We start from the raw sequence: 19,799 nt of genomic DNA, 5'->3' as shown, positions 1-19,799 counted from the left end.
TTAAAATTCGTACATATGAAAAATCTTTAAAGCACCGAAAACGTTATGTTTCCATAAGCCGTGTGTCCTCCTAGCCTTGTTAATACGGGCTAAGTTACCTAGGCTGCAATTATACATGGAAAGTTGCCGAAACTACACAAAGTTGACGAAACTATACAAAGTTGACGAAACTATACAAAGATCTTAATGTCTCTTTCGATCAAATGAGAATCAAGTACAATTTTACTTCAGTGTTCAGTGTTTTCGGCACATAGACGGACCTTTCACTTGGTTTTTCTTTATATTTAAGAAGATACATAATCAATTTACAATTGTAACCAAGCTTTATTCAAATTTTAGTAAAATGAAACTAAATTATTACAACTAATGTCTAGAACACACCTCAAAATAACCGCAAGTGTATTATAGTTGCCAAGTTATTCGCTAAATATGTTTACAATCAATGGCTTTTTTATTTTTGGATGGAAATTAATTTCATTTCAACTGACCGATTTCCGTCATAGAATAGTTACCCGATTAAAGTGAATTTTCACTAATGGCATATTTTCGGCTAACCACTAAATTAGCACGAGTGTCGTGCTCCGCAGAGAGACAAATATTTCTTTAAAGTTTTTCCGATCTTGCCTAATACTTAAATTTGGCAATTTTGAAACAGGATTTTCCTGTTTTTGTCAACCGAAATAGCTGGAAAAAGTTTGTATTTGTTATGATGTGACCAAGTATCTCTCCAATCATACTAATTACTCTCTTTTGACATCCGCCCTCATTGTTCCATGGCGTGTGGCCATCTTAGTGGTTTATCAAATCCAATATGTGTTTTTTTATATAAGCATAACGTTTATAACCCGTTTATGAGCATTATACAGGCTCAGTTTTTGGTACTCAAGCCAAGCAATGGCTCTATTGTTTAAGAACAATAGAATGCCAAGCGTAATGTGAGCCTGGTATAGGGTTAGAAACTTGCTTATTTAAAAAAATGATGTGTCTCTGTGACTGTTGTACTGTTTTTCTTTGCTTCCTCTGTGCAGCGAAATCCAGTCCACGGTTACACCTGGCGGTTCTCCAGCTAGCACACAACATTCTTTCAACGTTTCATCTTAACGTTGTATGGATATGTGAACATTAGTCAGCTGAATCTGTATCAAACTGAATGTCATGATTTGGTGAATTTCGGACTAACACCATCTTTAACTAAACGTGGTCGCGGAAATGTTGCAATCATTCCTCGATGTATTGATCGATGCTTAGTTGAGATCGGAAGTTATTTCAAACATATTCCGGACTATTCTGTTTTTCGTGCAGAAACACAAGCTCAATTGGTAGAAATAATAAAAGCTTGGTACATTATTATACAAACATTGAGTGGTATGCACACATCAATGGTATCGACATTTGAGTGGAAAGTCACGACAAGAGGAAAGGTCAACTGCTATCAACATCAATCGTCTACATACTGTGCATGTCCAAATAATAGAGGTTGATCACACATAAGATGAATTGTTTGTAAAACACAACACTCCTGCATCAAATATGTTTCAATCATCACTGATTCTTCTGTGGTCTTCCAATAAAATGTTGTGATGAATTGACGGACAAAAAACCGCATTATTATCTGCCGAACATAAAAACCCTTGAGATCTTGATGTCCTTGATGTCTATGTCTTGAAGTAAAAGGGATTAAGGAAATTCATTTCGATTCAATTCCCCTTCAAAGTCAAAGTTTTAAAATCAGCTAGAATATTATTAAACAATTTAACCTACACAGAACTATAGGCTACGGAAATTAGAATTCCACATAATGCTTTCTTCGATGATAAAATAGGATAATATTGAGCCGGTTACAAAGTGCAGTGTAGTCACAGTAACTCAAACACGCACGGAGAACACAACTTTGTTCGAGTTAAGGAAACTTCGAGTTATGTGGACTGGTTATAAGGCTTTGTTAACTGAAGAGGACCAGCAAAATCGTCCGAGTTAAGGAAATTTCGAGTTATGTGGACTGGTTTATAAATCGTTCGAGTTAAGAAGAAATTCGAGTCATAGAGGTTCGAGTTATAGAGGTATCTTTGTATTTTGATTTCATTATTTTGACATTTGAGGAAGCTGGGTGTCACATAATATCATAAAATCCTCAGGATCAAAGATGACTGACACATTGAATCAGCAGACTTATAAATCTATTGTTTCAACTTTTAATGGTTCGCAGATAATTTAATCTTCATTTGATTCTAAAAACACCACAAAATACTGCATGCATTGCTCCCCGTTAAATTCCTGTGTACTACCATTGTCACGGTCCAAATCGTGTTGTTAGAAAGTTGATTCTATTACTCTTTGATGACTTCCGGAGAAAAGACAGTTGTATGGCAAGTTATATTAGTGGTATTAATTTGATTGTATTTATCCTTTACAAAAGTTTGAAAGGGTGAGATGGTGTCGACTGAAGGAAAATATCCCATCTGTGTCCTCCCAGCTGGCACACAACGTTGTTTCAACGTTCATCTAACGTTATATGGATGTTGTGAACGTTAGATAAACGTTGAAACAACGTTGTGTCCCAGCTGTGTCTTGACTTCTCACGTCTGATTACATTTCCTGAATCTTAATTTCAATGCAAAAGGTTGATTAGCACAGATGCATCAATATATGATACTTAGACGATGCTATCGTCCGTATAATATATTATTATGATATAATATAGTTTGTATATCATAAAACGTAATATGTTGCGCGGTGGATAGAGTCTGTGTTTACGACAACACCTACCCCCCAAAAAAACCGTATTCACGTTTGTTCCTCTTAGATGAAACTCGTCTTAGACATCTATATATAATACTATGTAGCGAGGAGGCGAGAGAATGGTCTTACTTGAAAGAATTGCCGGAACCGAACTGGGGTATACGTTGTTTACATTTCGTAAAAGATAAATGTATTTACATATAGTACATAGTATTGATGATTGTGTTAATCACCATTTTGCATTGAAATTAGCAATTCAGGAAATGAAATCAGACGTGAGAAGTCAAGATACAGTTGGAATATTTCCCCTACAGTCGACATCATCTCTACTGTCTACTTGCAAAGATGATGCATAATTTCGGCAAGGGACGGAGTAACTTCGTAAGATATCTGTGTTAGCTTTATGTTCTCTTTCTCTTGACGTAGCAATTAAACCAACGAATATCAGCATTCGTGATGGTTGGTCTCCTTCCCAGACAGTAATATAATCCGTGGAGCAGCCTATTGATTAGTTAGTGGTCTACCAATCATCAAATGAATGAAAGAAAGGAAAAAGCCTGAGAAGTTGGGCAGTGGAAAACACCTCCACTTATAGAAACAGTGATCGCTATAATTAGGTCACCTTTTGTACAAGGTTAATAGAAGGGAGGGCAAGTCGAAAATCTTGTTATACTCAATTCAAAAGATCACCCTGGAAATGAAGAGCAGCCAAAATCGTACATCAACAAACTTCTCTCAAAGTTGTTCTATACTGAGCTCAAACTCATTAGTGTATACACATAAGGGGGGGGCGTACGGGGTTTGCGATTTCCGAAATACCGGACAGTTTTGCCAAAATTTCCGAAATTCCGTAAAGAAATACTTGCAATTCCGATACCGATTTTTGGGGTTTTTTCCCCCGTTTTGACTAATTTTTGATTTTTCATGTATGAATTCCGAAAAAAGGGGATAAAAACTTTATAATACCGAAATTTCGAAGCAAAAATTCACGGGTTTCCGATGCCGAAACAATTTCAGAATTCCGAAGTACCGAAAGAATTTTGCCTGATTTCCGAAATTCCGAAGAAAAAAGGGTCGATTTCCGCAATTCCGTAAAACCGTACGCCCCCCACACATAAGGCTCCGATGGCCAAGATATTGAGAACAATTTAAGAACATTTTAAGGACATTGAGGAGACTTTTTAAGACTTTGAGGACATACGACTGACAAAAATAAACTCAAAATGCTGAAGATAAGAACATTTTATTTTAAGAACATCCTATGTTCTCATTAAAAGTGTATACCGTCAGTAGAGACATCATTTTGTCGCTATAGGCTACACAGCTTGCCAATAAGACTTGTTTTTTATCCCTTCTTTGAGAGCACCGATAGCTTTTTTTAGTAATAAGCAAAAAGTAAATTCAACTGCTTTTTCATTTCACGATATTACGTTCTCTCTCAGAACTTCATCATATATGGCTTTTTTTAGAGTCTATAAAGTCTTATAATGTTCTTAAATTGTTCTTAATATTTTAGACATTGAGACGTCAAGTTCTTATATAGTTTTTTCTTATAAAACAACGTGTAACGGACTAGTTTATCTGACAATAGCGAGGTTAAGCACGGGTTTATTTTGACCGTAAAGTGCGATACCGTAGGCCTGTACATAACTTGCCAAAGAAAACCATACAAATGAAATCTTATGTACAGGCCTACGATATCACATTAAATCGTCTAAATAAACACTTGCTTACCTTCGCTAATACAGACCGGAGAGGCCCAGTTGCAACGGCCGTCGTCCCATTTTCTCGTATATTTTGTTTACTTCTGATTTGTGACGAAGTATCTTATGATAAACGAAACACCCAGAGATGGATAAACAACTTTGTTTGTTTGTTTTTATTATCGCTGTAAATATCTTTCCATTAATAAATGTTTCAGTGACGTCACTCAGTGTGGTATTTTCTGTTCATTGAGTGTCTAAGGTCCATGCGTAGTTAGTTTGCATATTGCTGATTCTTCAAAATAATTGTTATTAAATACAATACTTTGTTTACCATTTCTGAATGATGAATCTTTTACGCCCAACAGCAACACCCAACAATATTGCAACAGTTGCTTCTAGAGGAGAGGCATCCGGGGGGGGCACTCAGAGTCGAAATCAGCAAAAGGAGGAAAATTGCACTCTAAGGGTGTAAAATTTCGAACCATATTTTGCCGAAAAATGGTTAAAAACTTTCAAGAAGTGAAAGAAGTTCGAGTGAAGGAAATTTCGAGATACAGTATTGAGTAAGATTTAGTATAAGGCATTGGTTGACTGAAGGGACGAAGAATGATAAGGAACAAGTTCGAGTCAAGGAAAAATTCGATTATAGAGGTTCAAGTTAAAGTTACGTCACTGTTAACCCATTCTGTGTTGAAAGCTATGGCTTACGTAATCAAATGTTCATTTCGGTAATCGCGTAATTGATGTGAGATTTCATAATGACGAAAGCCTTTCTCTTTTACTGCGCTTAAACATTCAAAAAGAAAATTGTTTCGGGTATTATTAAGCAGCGAAATCTGACATATGATGTACGCAAATTTGAGATCAAAGGAAATATTTTTTGCTTCTTTTTACGTGAAAATACTGGTCTACATCACGTCCCCAATCATTTCGTATGAAATTTATTTTCTTTGAATTTAACCCGAAATAACACCACTCGTATCCCCAACCTGACGTTTTCATTAATTCTATAAGCTTTGACTTGAAACCTTGACGGGAATAAACCCCTGGGTCGAAACTGTTATTTTGAAGAATTTTGAAAACTGTTCGCAAGGATTTTTACGAGCAAGCCAACTTATACACCCTCACCTCACAGACCCGGTGGGATCAGCCAGTGGGGATAAAAACAACGGATGGAAACTCAATGGGGATTGATATTCCCATGTATTTTATGGTTACGGATTTGAATTTCCATTGTCTTCTAGCCACAAAATTTAGTAGGGATAAAAAAATAGCATAATATTTTGCAGTGAGGATTTGCTTATCTGATTATTTTCAGCGGGGACATAATTAGAGTATAATTTTACACTGTAACGATATTTTGGCCAATTTTTCAAGTGGGAAGGGTTCCCAGTAGGTCTGTGAGACTAGCAGTGCCGTAGCAACTGGGGGGCAAGGGGGGGCTATTACTTTAAAGAATGAATTAAAGAAGATAAATAATTGACCCCTGCCTAAGTTTCCAGGAGTATGATCTGGGGTGCAAAATTCTCGGGGGCGAATTCCCTGGAAAGGCTAAATTGTTTACAGTAAAATAAAATGATCTGTGTTTTGTTCTAGAAAATGTTTGTGTATATTGAATGACAACGAAAGAGGTTGATAAAACGCGGTTGTTTTTCGGGAGTATTAACGAGGTGTAAAAAGTAAAAGTAGAAATGTCTCTTAGAAACTTTAACAAACAAATTATCGTGGTTTAATTATAGTTCGAAAGAAAATTTCAGATCTTTAAGAATATCAAAATAGCGTTTATACTGTTTGCTTAAACTAACAATCTTAGTTGAGGACAACAAATCAATTACTGTAAGCTTTTGAAGGACAAATAAGGAGCAATAATCTCAAATATGTTTACAGTGCAAACGAACTTGACATGAAAAATGTAAAGTTTTTTCATAAGAACATCCAAATTTGTTTAAGCTTTTGGATATTCTTAACTTTTAAGTTTTAAGCCTAAAAATATTCTTAATATGTTCTTATTTTCACCACTTCGTATATTTGATGTTTTAAAGTCCGCAAAGCCTTGAAATGTTCTTAACTTATTCTTAAGATTTCGGCCATCAAAGACTTGTGTTCTTAAATATTTTGTTCTTATAAAACAAAACGTGTATGGAAAACGGTTAAAAACAACCTAAGCCTATTAATAACCCTCTCAGACACTTTTTGAGGGGCACTTCTACCCCCTTCCGATAGAAAGTTGTTCTTTTTTAAGGGTCACGCAAATATTATGGAAGTTCATCATGACTGAACAATTTTCCTCCTATTTTTCTTGGCTTCTTTATTTCCGTAAACATTTCTTAACCCTCAGCTGGCACACAACGTTGTTTCAACGTTCATTTAACGTTAAATGGACGTTGTGAACGTTAGATAAGCGTCGAAAAAACGTTGTGTGTCAGCTGGGCCATTATAAGTTACAGTTGACGCTCTCTAATTCGAAGCTCTACCATCGATACGCTCCATTATTCGATAAAATTTCACCAAGTCACCGTCGACAAGAAATTCGTCAACAAAAAAGATAACGCTCTTTTATTTGAAAATCCAATTTCCCTTGAAAATCGCATTAGAGGTCGTCAACTTATTTTACAGCTTATACGCGGGACCCTTATTACTCTTCCAACTGTCACACTTAAGTATTTGGCTTTAAGGGGTTCGAAATGCGGAAGAAATGCGGTAACACCAATCACTGTTCCGTGAAAAACAAGTTTTTCAGAGGTTTTGCTAATGTTACGCAACGAAAATCCGCCATTATTTAAGCTCGAATTATTTTGTTCAATTAAGCTCATTTATGTTCGAACTCCTAACGCAAACCGAGTATTTGCTTCCATAATGGTGGAAGTTGTAACTTACTTAGCTTGAAAAACTTCAACACCACTGACCTGGAAAAAGTTTCTCGATGCCGGCCAAGCAATTGATCGGAATTTTTGTAAGTGTAATGACAGCACTACTCGCTGCAGGTGAAAAGATTATAAAACTGAAAATTGATTATAAAATAAATTGTCCTGCTATCATTATTAAGGTACCACTTTTCAAAATGCTCTGATCAAAGATGGCGGGTACAGCTTGGTCGATGAGGGTATATAAAGCTTAGTATTCTACATAGAAAACTGGTTACTTTTGCGTGCTCAACCGAATTACCGATCACCGGCCAATACTCCTCTTGGCGCGTTCTCTGAAAAGTTAAGTCTCCATAACTCGAACACGCACGGGGATCACAAATTTGTTCGAGTTATTAAAAAGTTATGAAATAAGGTTTAAGGTATTGTTAACCAATGAAACTAAAAGGCTTGCTTGAGTTACATAGGTTCGAGGTAAAGAGACTCTACTGTATGGGTTCGTAGTAAGTTTTTTCTTAAAGGTTGAGCAGTGACACTGACGTGGGCATGGAATCTAATCACCGAAGCCAAAGTCCATTGAGGAAATTTTTGTAAGTACGAAACAGACATTAATGTTATCAGATATGATAACTTATCTTTTGCGTATGCCAAATTTTAATCAGATTTGAGTGAACACGTAAAACTATTTTGAATTTTTTTCCTCTGCCACAATATGAAAGTTCGAAAACTGATTGCACTCAATTCGTAGACCTCTTTCGCTGGCCTGTTCTGACATTTCCCTTTGAACCAAAATTTAAACAGACCTTTTTTGTTTTTATTTAGACTTTAGCTGATATCTTATTGTTCGAGATTTTTGTATTTCCTTTACAAAATTGACTCGATGAATCGATATTTTATTTTACGAAATCTTCTGTCATACACGTCCCCTTCTCACAGACCCTGTAGGACCTGCTCCCACTCGAAAATTGGCAAATATCCAATTTCTGTCCCTGGTGAGAAAAATTAAATAAACAAAGCCTCGCTCCAAAACATTGTGCCATCCCCCCACTGAATCTTTTGAGCTAAGAACAATGAAATTTAAAATCCCAAGCCATAAAAAACATGGTAATGGGCTTTTCCAGAAAAAATCCATTCATGGGGGGTGGAGGATGAATTGTCCAGGGGTATTGAAAAAATACCAAAAAATTGCAATGTCCAGGGGGTAAATTCCAATGTCCAGGGGTAATTTTTTGTGTTCAAGGGGTTGATTTGATGTTTGTCCAGGGGTGTAACCCGTGTCCAGGGGGTTTAAAATCGAAATGTCCAGGGGTATTTCATGAAAAAAATAATATATCCTCCACCCCCCATGAACGGATTTTTTCTGGAAGAGCCCAATGTAAGTCCTGAATTTCAGTACGTTATTTTTACTCCAACTGGCTAAAAGAATCTTAATGGGTCTGTAGGAGGGGGGTCTCTCGGGGGGGGGGGGCACTCCAGGTAAGTGACCTACCGGACGTGTGGCCCTTAAGGGTAGGTTTTTTGGAATTTGGAAATTGCACTGTGAGGGTTGATTTGTGAGCAAGTGGGAAAAAGTGCACTGTAAGGGTGTAAAATTTGAGAAAATACCAAATTTTGTGGTAAAATTTGAGAAATTTCAAAACATTGATTTCGAAAAATTTCACTATGACGAGGGTAGATTTTTAGCCAATTTTTTCCTGCACTGTAAGGGCCCGATTTTAGAGATCTGATTTTTGGCAGAACGTAAGGTTGTTTTCAAAATCGAGTGGGGTCTATCTGAAACAAGAATATCTCATCTTCAAAGCAATGAAAGCATCTTCTAACGTTTTGATCCAGTCATAAGCTGAAAGCAATTTCCTCCATGTCTGCATTAGCGTCTCATAGTGAACGAGTGATGGGAAATTGGAGGGGATTATAATTTTCTCCTTAATGTGATGATGAAGATAATGAGAGTTAAGATGATTTCCTGTACTTCCCTGCAAAAACACTCTCCGCCGTCTTTTGCATGTGATTCACGCTTTTTTACTAGAACTGGTATATTTTGACTGGTTCGTGTGCTTTATAAGACCTTTTTGGTTTAAAGGTTTTATTTTACATAAGCGTTTCCGTTTCATATCAGACACATATTTCATATCAAGACAATATCTCCCTATTGTTATGTTATGCTGATGTAAACAAAAAAATGTTTTTCTTTGCCTCTTTCTGACCCATCCTGCTCCACATCCCTGTCAATGCAATATGAAAAAGCTTGTAAATTAAAATTGATGAGTAAGCAAACGATAAGACTCTTATTAAAAACAAAACCTTTAAGGCCTTCTTAGCGATGATCTAATAAACGGCGATTTGATATACGTTCCTAAAAAATTGAATGCTTTTAGAATCTATAATGTTTTACAATGCCTAGCCCGGAAATCTAGCCACAAGAAGCCATTTCCTGAATCTGATCTTCCTGATTTTGTGATGGCGATGGCTTCAGCAACGCCAACAGTATAACGGTACAGAGCCAGAGTCAGATTTTTTAATTATTTTTGTTTGGTTTATTTGATAAAATAGGCTATGAAGTGGTATATATACTGATGTGGACCTGCAAACAAAGTTTATGATAAAACATAAAAAATATGATAAATTATTCAAAATGGTTAGTTTAGGCCAAAACAAAATTATTTCTGATTTTTGAATGAAAAAGCGAGATAGGTTTGAAGTTAAGCAGAATACTAAGTTTGATAGGATCGATATATGACTAAACATAAGAAAAACTTCGAATTCGCCTTAAGTCGTATGTTCTTATGAAATTTATGTTTTAATAAAAATAGACAGCATGTCCCGTTATCTACTCCATTTCCTTTGAGGTCGCATTTAAACAGGTGATGAAGTTTTCTTTCATATCTGTCAACCTGGAGTTTCTATTGGTGATCAGAGCATGATTATATTTTTATGAGCATACGGATGTAAATACAATATTAGAATTATTTTACGACTTCCGAGATTATTCCAATTAATTTTTCCGAACCGTTAGGCCGTTAAGCGAGATATATTTGTACTGCTTTAGCCAATCAGCTAGCAGAGATCTTCGATTTCGCTGATAGTTCAGGCAATTGAGGACCTGGATAAGAAAAAAAGTTCTCTCGGTTATTCCTGGATATCATAAATATTATAGAATTGCAGACCTTAATGGATCTGTATGCATGGGCTTGCTGGTCTTTTGACCGAGTCGCTAAGGGAAGTTGAAATGTTTAGAGACTTTTTCTAACACCTCAGCAGCCCAGCTAGAGTCAAAGCCTAAATATCAGCATACCTTATTGTAGTTGATCTTTGGTCAAACACTGTATTTAGGGAACTCCCAAGGAACATCTATTCAATGAACTTTTTGTTCCCAAAGGAACTTTATGTTCTTTTTAGTTTTCTTTGAAAGAATAAAATATTCTCTAAAGAATAGTTTATTCTTTATAACTTCAAAGGTATAGAAAACGTTCCTTTGTTCCTTTTAATATCGAACAAACTGTTCAGATTTTTTTACTGAATAAATTGTTCACCGTTTAGGGAATAAAATGTGTACATAGTGCAAATGAATTTATCGTTCTTTTCTTGTGCTTGTACGAATAGTTCCTTGTCTAGGGAATAAAGTGTTCATAGTGTGTAGGAATTTAGTGTTCTCTCGTTCTTTTTGTGTGTTGGTTACAAAAACGAGTATCATTTTCTTTTAATTAAGATCAATTTGATCTTTGCATTAACTCAAATTGTTCGCTACCATGGGAATTTAGATTTCCAATCGTACCTCATTGGTGGTATCTGCTACGCGCGCACGTTTCTCATTGGGCATTTTTTTAAAGGGGGTTTGAGAGATGCTTCTCCCTTTTCTAAATCAATGGAAATTTTATATTTCAAACCCCCTAACAGAGTTAAATTTGTAAATTACATAAAAAGGGAAAACTTTGCTCCTTTCATTCACGATGCGTCGCTCAAGGCGACTGCAGGTCAACTGGAAGACTTTAGTTGGTGCCGCTCATGGAAAACGAACGCTAAAATTACGTCCAAATGGGCAAAACTTTTACACTTGTCCAATAAAACTTTGTTTACATGGAGATTTCAAAAGTTGCCGCGGATTGAGAAAACACATAAACGTGAAGCACCCATGGTATTACTATTTTGATGAACAACCCGAGGTTAAACGTGAAGACATGGTTGACACATTTAGAGTTACAAAACGAGCTTGGACTGCCGGTAAGCCGTCTTTTTCACTCGATAAAGGTATAGGATACGATTTTTTGCTCTGGCTTGGAACACCCTGTGGAGGAGGAAAAAGCAACAGAGAGTCCCGGCAAATTGGAAAACGATCAATGAAATATTTTATGCAGGCCATGGGAAACAATGAAAATGACATTGAGCTGACAAACGAATTTGTTGATTGCTGTCTGTCATCAGCTTCAATTTTTATTTCATTTTTGAAAACTTTAGAGACTAATTGGAAGGTTGGTCCTTCAGGTGCATTGAACTACGTGAAAGCTCTTAGTGACTTTATCGATTTTAGAAAGGCAAACGGTGTATCTGATAATACTCTACGCTGCTTTACTGTTGTAGAGGTGTATCTAAGGAGAGCAACCGAAAACCTTCGTAAAAGAAAGAACCTTGATTGTAATCGTAACCTCGATTTGGAAACTCTCATTGCTAGAAATAGTTGGGCTACGTTAGAAGACATGGAGCAAGTCATACCTCATCACATGGGACAGTTCAAAACGATCATCCAAAAGTCTGCCAATAGTGAAGAAGCTAGACTTTTAACAAAAGGCGAACTGGTATTTTGCATTCGATTCATTACCACTTTATTGTTCCTGAGAGTGAAATGTTCAAGACCTATGACTTATCAATTTCTTACCGTCGGAATGGTAAACAAAGCAAGAGGGAATGGTGGATTTGTAGACCAGAGAGAGTTTAAAACAGCATCAAGGTATCAATATTTAATCAAAATAGATCCATTATAATTAATACACCGAATCAAACTTTTCTTAATCAAAGCTATTATAGATCATCATCATGAAAGTAAAAGTTGGCAAATATGTATTTGTGTTGAATATGATGAAAAACAGAAAAAACACAATCATAACATAAAACTCTTTGTTTTATATTTTCAGGTACATTTTTGACACTTTAATCTTATCGGACGACACAATTGAAATAATCGACTTGTATTTGGAACACATAAGACCTCGTTTAAATCCGCAATGTGATTTCTTACTGCTCTCAACAAACGGCACTCAATTTCAGTCACTGACTTCTGCTATGACAATTCTCGTTCATCAAGCAATTGGCAAACACATCAATCCAACACGGTACAGGCAAATAATCGAAACGGAAAGCAGCGAACGACTCAATCTAGAAGAGCAACATTTTATTACTGAGGATCAAAAGCACAGTTCGACAGTTGCAAAGGTACATTACAAGAAGACGCAATCCAGAATCGTTGCAGTCGAAGGAAAGAAATGCATGGACAAGATGACAAAGGAAGCGCGAACGGACGTTAACAAAAACCTGGTAAGCATGTTCAATAACATCTCTTGCTCATTCGACAACGAGGTTCTGAGCCAGAGTCAGCGTATAATAGAGGGAGGAGAACCTAGTTTTCGTGGTTCAAGTTCTCACATCAATCAGACGACAAATCAAACCGAAAGAGATCCGTATCAGCCAATAAGAGAATCACTTGATGAAATTACAGACCTGACAATCACACACACAGTGGAGGGTGAAGATATTGCAATGTCAGCAAACAGCTCTCGTCATGTTTTAGATGTACCAAAAGATAATGTTGTCGTCAAAAGAGAAGTTGCTGAACAACAAGTTACTAAGAGACAAACAAAGAATGTGAAATTTACTAACGAAGAGGATCGTTATTAAAACAGGGTATCCAAAAGTACGGACGTAAATCCTGGGCCCTGATTTTAAAGGACTTAAGTTTTCAATTTCATCCATCAAGAACTAGAGACTCGTTAAGGGTTAGATCTGACAGTGCCTGTTTTAGAAAACTATTTGATGATGACAGTTGATATTTTTTGTAAGATTTGTAAAATTTGATCAAATTTAATCTAATATTTTTTATTTATAAAAAAATATGTCAAAGAAAAGAACAAATTCTGTTAATCCTTAAAAACTAAAACTAAAACTCCAGGGCTACATCAGGGCTACATTATAGGGCTTCTAAGTTCAATTTAGTTTAAATGAGATTATCAATGTTTCCAAGCCTTTCAGTTGAAAATGTAAGACTACTTTCGGTTTCGTCAAAAATGTCACAAATCCTAAATTACCAGGGCTACAGGGCTACCCAACATTTGCCAAGCTAAAATTTCAGGGCTACAACAGGGCTACAACAGGGCTACTCAGGGCTATCCAATTTCAAAGAGCTTTGTTGTCTATCAATTTTCAAAACATGCACAAATGATATTTATTGTAAGCATGTTCTTCTATTTTCAAGAAAGAAAGATTGTTTCTTAGGGTTAAAGGTGTCAGCATAGTCAGCAGATTTAAACCATTGAAATTTGTACACGTCGTCGATCAAAGTTCAATTACAATAAAGGACTGGGGTCTACCTTACCAAAAATCTATAAAATGGGAAACGTTTGAATATAAAATCAGTTCATTCTCGTCACATACATCATGAGTGACGTTGTGGTGGTTTCCGAAGACTATGTTACGTCCGAAACAGACAATGAGATACCAGAAAATTTAAAGACTGTGGACGAAATTGTCAAACACATGGGCAAAAAAAAAATCTACAAGGTCAGATTTAAACGAAAGACTCCAGCTTGGCTGCTGAGCGACGCAGACGGGAGCGACGCAGAAATTTCAAAAAAGAAAAAAAAGAAAGCTTCCTGTTGTGATGAAAAGACTGGAGAGAAGGCCAAAGTTAAAAACACTTAAAATATGGATATTTGCTGTTTGTTGGATGTTGGATGTTGGATGCATAACTGTTGTTGTTTTAATTTTTTAACTTTTACCCTAAATTTTATTCACTTTGATTTGTACTATGTAATGTAAAGCTCTGTTTCGTAGGTAGCAAATTACTGTTTTGTTATAAATTTTGTGTTTTGTAAATTAAAACAAAATTTCAGGAATATTGATAAAAGGAGAAAGAAGTTTTTTCAGAATATTTTCGATCAACTATTCAAGAAAGGTATGCCAAAAAATAAAATAGACAGGTTTTATTAAGATTTAAATCAATTTTCTCTTTACAATGATGTCGAGGTGTCGACGGATCGACTCTAACTCCTTTTCGATCCAAGGGAATGTGTCCAAATAGCCAAGGATGTCAAAGCCGTTCCGAACCCTTCCAGACACCAAAAACCAAGCATCAATAGTCGGAACAGCTCCTCTCCTCGCCAAACCACCATGCCTCATGAAATTGTCATCGAATGTGTTGTAATGCGCAAATGACAATCTTGTTCCTCTGTCAAACCACTTGACGATGAGCCGAGTCATCTCTGCCCAGTATTTTGGTGTATTTATGTCCACGTATCTGAAGATTGTTTTATCATTCTTCTCGGCCTTATGAACAAAATGAGCACGGCTTGTTTTTATGAAGGTCGCCTCAAAATCGATCGATTGCTCACCGTCTAAATGTTGAAAAAGTTCTTTATATATGTATATTATGTCATTATTAAGATAAAAATATAAGAAAGAAGAATAAACAGATTCTTCCCTTCCTGTTTCTAATTCCCTTTCAGATTCAGTTTTCTAAGCATACAAGCCGATGCGCGAACCCTGGTTTCTTTTTTTTTAAACTACATTGTTTATGTTGACAATATTTGACTCACCAGACGAAGAAAAATAGTCCAATTGTGCCAAGAGGTAGTTCATCGTCTCGTTGACATCTTTCATTAAACTTTCATGATCTAAAAATGCAGGGAAAAAGGTTAGTAAAAAATCAGCCAGACCAAATGAGGTATTGGACACAACTAATTGAAATTCAAATATTTTGTTGTTTTCATGTACCTAAAATCCGATTGTAACACCATGTATATAATATAATTTACCTTTACGTTCTTTATCCGCTATTGATTCTGCTAACGGCTTTTGGCGTTTTGGTGGTTGTTCTAAATCAATAAAAATAATGGCACACTTTATCATCAGAAATTTGTCTCGGTATCCATTTTAGATTCAGATGATTTTTTTATGTTCAGGCCGTGTTAGTCACAAGTTTAGGTAGTTTTAGATTATCCATAAGCCTCAAATCACATGTTATGATTGTGGTGTTTGTGAGAGTAAATTGATATATGATATCATTATAATGATATAATATAAAAATATATAATGATATATCTAGATATAAAGTATATCTGTAGTATATTTTGTAAATTACCTTCTTCCGATTCATCCTCGCTACTCTCTTCTATACGTCTCTTCTTTGTGAGCCTTCTTTTCGAGATTCTCTCAAAACGTTTAGCTGAATAAAAGAAAAAAATGTATTAAATTCGAATTAAAAGGTTCATTGTTGGATTTGATGCTTAGTCAGCACATGGATGCAGTGCCAATAAATTACACTAGATTTCAAAAGATTATGAGTGAAAAAACTTACTAATGGCACCTTCAGAGCCACTCGAAGGTGAATCGTTGTGCCATTTCGAACATCCTGGTCGATCATTTGTCACCCGTTCGCTGCTCGAGTTCGTCGAAGAACTTGTATTACAATCTGAAAAATAATTGAGCACAACTATGAGACGGTTCCTTTTGGTGAAATCTTGAAAAACCATTGTTCGATTATTGCTACTGGGAATTAGAAATATAATATATTTACCATGATTTTGAGCGTTTTGCTGTTGAGCTTCACAACGTACCCCTGCCAGTTTCATCAAATCTCCTTGTGGCAGACAAAGTGTGATCTAAAAAAATAGAATTACGAATGAAAAATTTGTTTCTATGCCTTAGAATATAAATCCGCCGAGTATCTGTTACCAACTAACACAAATGTTAGCTTTGAATTTTACCTTTGGTTGAACGTAGTCGGTGACATCACGGACGAAAAACAGTTCTTTTCTTGCCACGTAACAATTGTATTTCTTCATCTGATCAACCATCCACAGCAAGATTTCGAAGCTGTGATCCAAGATCCACTCTGGAGCGCTTGTGTCCGTCACTGCCAATGGTACCGTGTCCATGTAATTGAGTCTGTCTTCCACGTTCCTCTGATCATCGCCATAATTTGGTTTCGCGTTGCATGTGACGAAAATTCCTTAAAACAGAAAGGACAAGTCTTTTTACAAACAAAAAGTCAGATGCGTTAAAAGCAAAATATGTACTAGAACTGTCACTGTTTACTGCACATAAAGCTTTTCTTGAAAATAACTTTCTTGGCTCACCTGCTTGGTTGTCAACGATTTCAGGTTCTTCATGCTTTCTTGGCACAGTGATTGGACCACCTTGAAGAAGGATTTTGGCTTGATCACCAGCCATGATTTCGGAACTCAACTCGTCGATAAAGATGAATTGAGTGTCACTGTTGATCATAGACATGCCAAAGATTTTTTCCTTTGACAAAGAGGCGATAAATTCAGGATGGGTCAATCCTCTGACAACGTTGACGAACGAGGTTTTTCCTGAATTTTTTGGACCAACCAGTGCCAGCTTTGTTGTCTTTTGTGGTAGCTGAAATGCAAGCAAGCACTGGTAAAATTTGACAATGAATTCCATTTGTTCTTTAATATCTGGAAAACTGTTTTTCACAGCGTCGGCAAAAACACCACCAGTTTTATCCACTTTGTCCGGTACTTCTTTAAATATACGCGGCGAAATGCGTCCTTTATCTGTTGGTTTGTAGGGGCATGACGTGAGAGATCTGCTTGATAGCTTGTAATACAGTCCACCGCTTATTTCGATTATATCGGGATCGAATACAATTTGACTGATTGCCTGAAAATGAAACACGGTTTAATGCAATTAAAACATTTCAGAAATAAAATATTTCATATATCATCATATTCATATTGTTTGGTGAGAGCTGATTTTCACGAGAATCGTAAATTTGGAGTATTTTCCTGAACAGTTAAAATCTATTCCAAGAAAATGGATTTCTTTGTATTTTAATGCAGACTATTACGTTTTGATTTTTTCCTTTTCTTCTGTTTATTGAAGAAGCCAAAACAAAGCCAAGTTTGTTTGTTTGTTAGCTAGCAAAGCTAGAAAAATCGACTATATAGAATCGGTATTGACGTTTATAGAAATAATATGTCTTACATTACATCCAGGGTCGGACAGAATCCCTAGTAATGCCGCCTTGTGTTGCATGATCGCATCTTGGATTTGTGGAATGACAATGATGGAATTAAGATAAGTCTTTGCGCTACCTATTTTGTGATAGGCAAAGTTTGCTGAAAGAAAAGGAGTGAAATGAGTATTAATATCTAGATAATGACTTAGGTGTATAGAAAAGCGTTGGAAAGGTCATTGATAAAATGTCAAGTATGAAATTACCCTTTTCATACTTCCGGTACACTCTTCCTCGGAAAGCTGCATGATCACCAGACTTCATAGCTTCTCTCAACGACTCCAATGCACGGCCAATTTGTGTTCCTGGCACCCAATTGTCGACGATTTCTTCCCAGGAGTTTGGTGCTCCACAAATGACGTCAAAATGGACACCAGCAGTCCGTAATCTTTCTGCCCAATTTCGTACTAACACAAATACTTTTGGCAGTAAGTGATAATGTTAGCCGTCCGCTGGCCCAACTCGGTCGCAAGCGATGTGCCAAAAGTTGTTTTGTGATCCTAAAGACAAATGCAAATGGTAAAAAAACAGACGTAAGAAAAAATAAGTCTTCAGACTATCAACATAACAGGGTAGCCTTGTGTAGCCCTGTCATAGCCCAATCGTAGCCTTGGCTTTTTAGGTCGAAGGAGGTTATGTAGCCCTGTAGCCTTGGATTTTCACATCCTCAACAATATTTAGTATTACGTCACAATATTTAAGACTACTTTCGTTTTCGCCCCAGTAAAAAAGTGTCAAAAGTTGTATAGCTCCATTGAACTCAGAAAAACATAAGGATAATGAAATAAACGGGTAGCCTTCACAGGAAAAAATTTTCGATTTCCAAGGTTGGAAATTTCAAGTTTTCTTAGTTGGAAAAAAGATAAAATCCAATGGAAAATCCAACCTGAAAATGTGGGACATTCTCCAAGGTTGAAAATTTTGCATTTTCCATGGCTTGGAATTTTCGTAAATCCAGGTTGAAAAAAGCCAAAATCCAAATTTAACAAGGTTGGAATTTTCGTAAATCCAGGTTGAAAAAAGCCAAAATCCAAATTTAACAAGGTTGGAATTTTTTAAAATTCACGTTGAAAAAAGCCAAAATCCAAATTTAACAAGGTTGGAATTTTCGTAAATCCAGGTTGAAAAAAGCCAAAATCCAAACTTAACAAGGTTGGAATTTTTTAAAATTCACGTTGAAAAAAGCCAAAATCCAAAAGGTGATGGCAGAGATGTGGAAAAGAGATCTTAAACAAGGTTTTTGTTTTTGTGAACAGTCACTCGCTAGCCTAGGCTCGATGGCTCCCGGTCAATCTCTCGTTATTGTTCGCACAGATACGTGGTTGATCTTAGATCACTCACACAGCTCAGCAGGGCGCTATTTGAAACTATGACACAAGTACCCTATGTGCTTCACTGTGCGAACTCACTACGATTGACCGAGGCCGCTCCGAAGAGACGCCTCACCTGACGGAAACTTACAGCTTGACTGCTCATATTATAACCTAATATCTAGGTTAGCTATATATCAAAACAGTTTTGAGCGAAAAATCGCTTGTGGTTTTCCCTAGGACATGCGCAGAAAATGGTTAGAAAAACGTAATTTCCACATGGATTTTTAACGTTTTCCAAAATGTTTGGAAAAACACAAATTTCCAACCCAAAAAGTCTAGTCTTCCAATCGAAAGAGTTTCAATTTTACAAAAATGTATTTTCCACATGGATTTTTAACGTTTTCCAAACTGTTTGGAGAAACACAAATTTCCAACCCAAAAAGTCTAGTTTTCCAATCGAAAGAGTTTCAATTTCACAAAAATGTAATTTCCACATCGATTTTTAACGTTTTCCAAACTGTTTGGAGAAACGCAAATTTCCAACCCAAGGTTGGAAAAACAACACAGATTCGTTAAGAAAAGATGGCGGACGGTCGTTAAGTTCAGCGCTCCGGTAATATTGAAGAAAACCGAGCAAAAAAGAAGATAAACAGATACAAAAAGCAGACCAAATTTGCAACAAAAGGTGATTGTCTTCTGTAAAGATTCTTTCGCAGCCGGTTTTAAGTATCAAAATGCCAAACGAAGCTGATCCGACCGAAAATGCTGAAAACCGAATCAATCGAACAAACGTGAACAATTTAGTGGCGTGCGAAAGGTGTGGACAGCAAAGATTTCGTTCACAACGCGGCGTCTTACAACATCTTCCATTTTGCAATGGACCCGTTCAACCACTTCCAGTTCCACCACCACCCAGACCACCGGATCCTCC

General features: G+C 36.4%; 2 protein-coding genes across 2 annotated transcripts; one reads left to right on the top strand and one right to left on the bottom strand.

Moving 5' to 3' along the window:
* The first annotated feature begins 11,256 nt into the window (after nt 1-11,256).
* On the top strand, nt 11,257-13,195 carry LOC136805259 (uncharacterized). Its single transcript, XM_067061838.1, has 2 exons — nt 11,257-12,251; nt 12,436-13,195. Exons 1-2 carry the CDS (start codon nt 11,257-11,259, stop codon nt 13,193-13,195), a joined length of 1,755 nt encoding a protein of 584 aa, XP_066917939.1.
* A 1,311-nt stretch (nt 13,196-14,506) lies between these two features.
* On the bottom strand, nt 14,507-17,964 carry LOC136805258 (uncharacterized). The gene is made up of 10 exons (XM_067061836.1): nt 17,762-17,964; nt 17,525-17,658; nt 16,651-17,200; nt 16,279-16,523; nt 16,089-16,173; nt 15,870-15,983; nt 15,654-15,737; nt 15,328-15,387; nt 15,109-15,186; nt 14,507-14,907 (listed from the first exon to the last, which is right to left on the bottom strand). The coding sequence occupies exons 1-10, from the start codon at nt 17,817-17,819 to the stop codon at nt 14,507-14,509; spliced, it is 1,809 nt and encodes a 602-aa protein (XP_066917937.1). The 5' UTR covers nt 17,820-17,964.
* Between the last annotated feature and the right edge of the window lie 1,835 nt (nt 17,965-19,799).

This window comes from Clytia hemisphaerica, unplaced genomic scaffold (assembly GCF_902728285.1).
Source record: "Clytia hemisphaerica strain Z4C2 unplaced genomic scaffold, Clytia hemisphaerica genome assembly, whole genome shotgun sequence".
In the NCBI taxonomy this organism is placed as follows: Eukaryota; Metazoa; Cnidaria; class Hydrozoa; order Leptothecata; family Clytiidae; genus Clytia; species Clytia hemisphaerica.
Note: the sequence above shows the minus strand (reverse complement) of the source record. Positions and strands in the feature narration are given on the sequence as shown.

Bases quoted from the DNA above. Each gene is read 5' to 3' on its own strand.
- LOC136805259 (XM_067061838.1), top strand. From the start codon at position 11,257: ATGCGTCGCTCAAGGCGACTGCAGGTCAACTGGAAGACTTTAGTTGGT. The intron at 12,252-12,435 runs GTATCAATATTT...TTATATTTTCAG, and splicing joins GAGTTTAAAACAGCATCAAG to GTACATTTTTGACACTTTAA.
- LOC136805258 (XM_067061836.1), bottom strand. From the start codon at position 17,819: ATGAAGTCTGGTGATCATGCAGCTTTCCGAGGAAGAGTGTACCGGAAG. The intron at 17,659-17,761 runs GTAATTTCATAC...CTTTTCTTTCAG, and splicing joins GTACCGGAAGTATGAAAAGG to CAAACTTTGCCTATCACAAA. The intron at 16,174-16,278 runs GTAAAATTCAAA...CTATTTTTTTAG, and splicing joins CCGACTACGTTCAACCAAAG to ATCACACTTTGTCTGCCACA.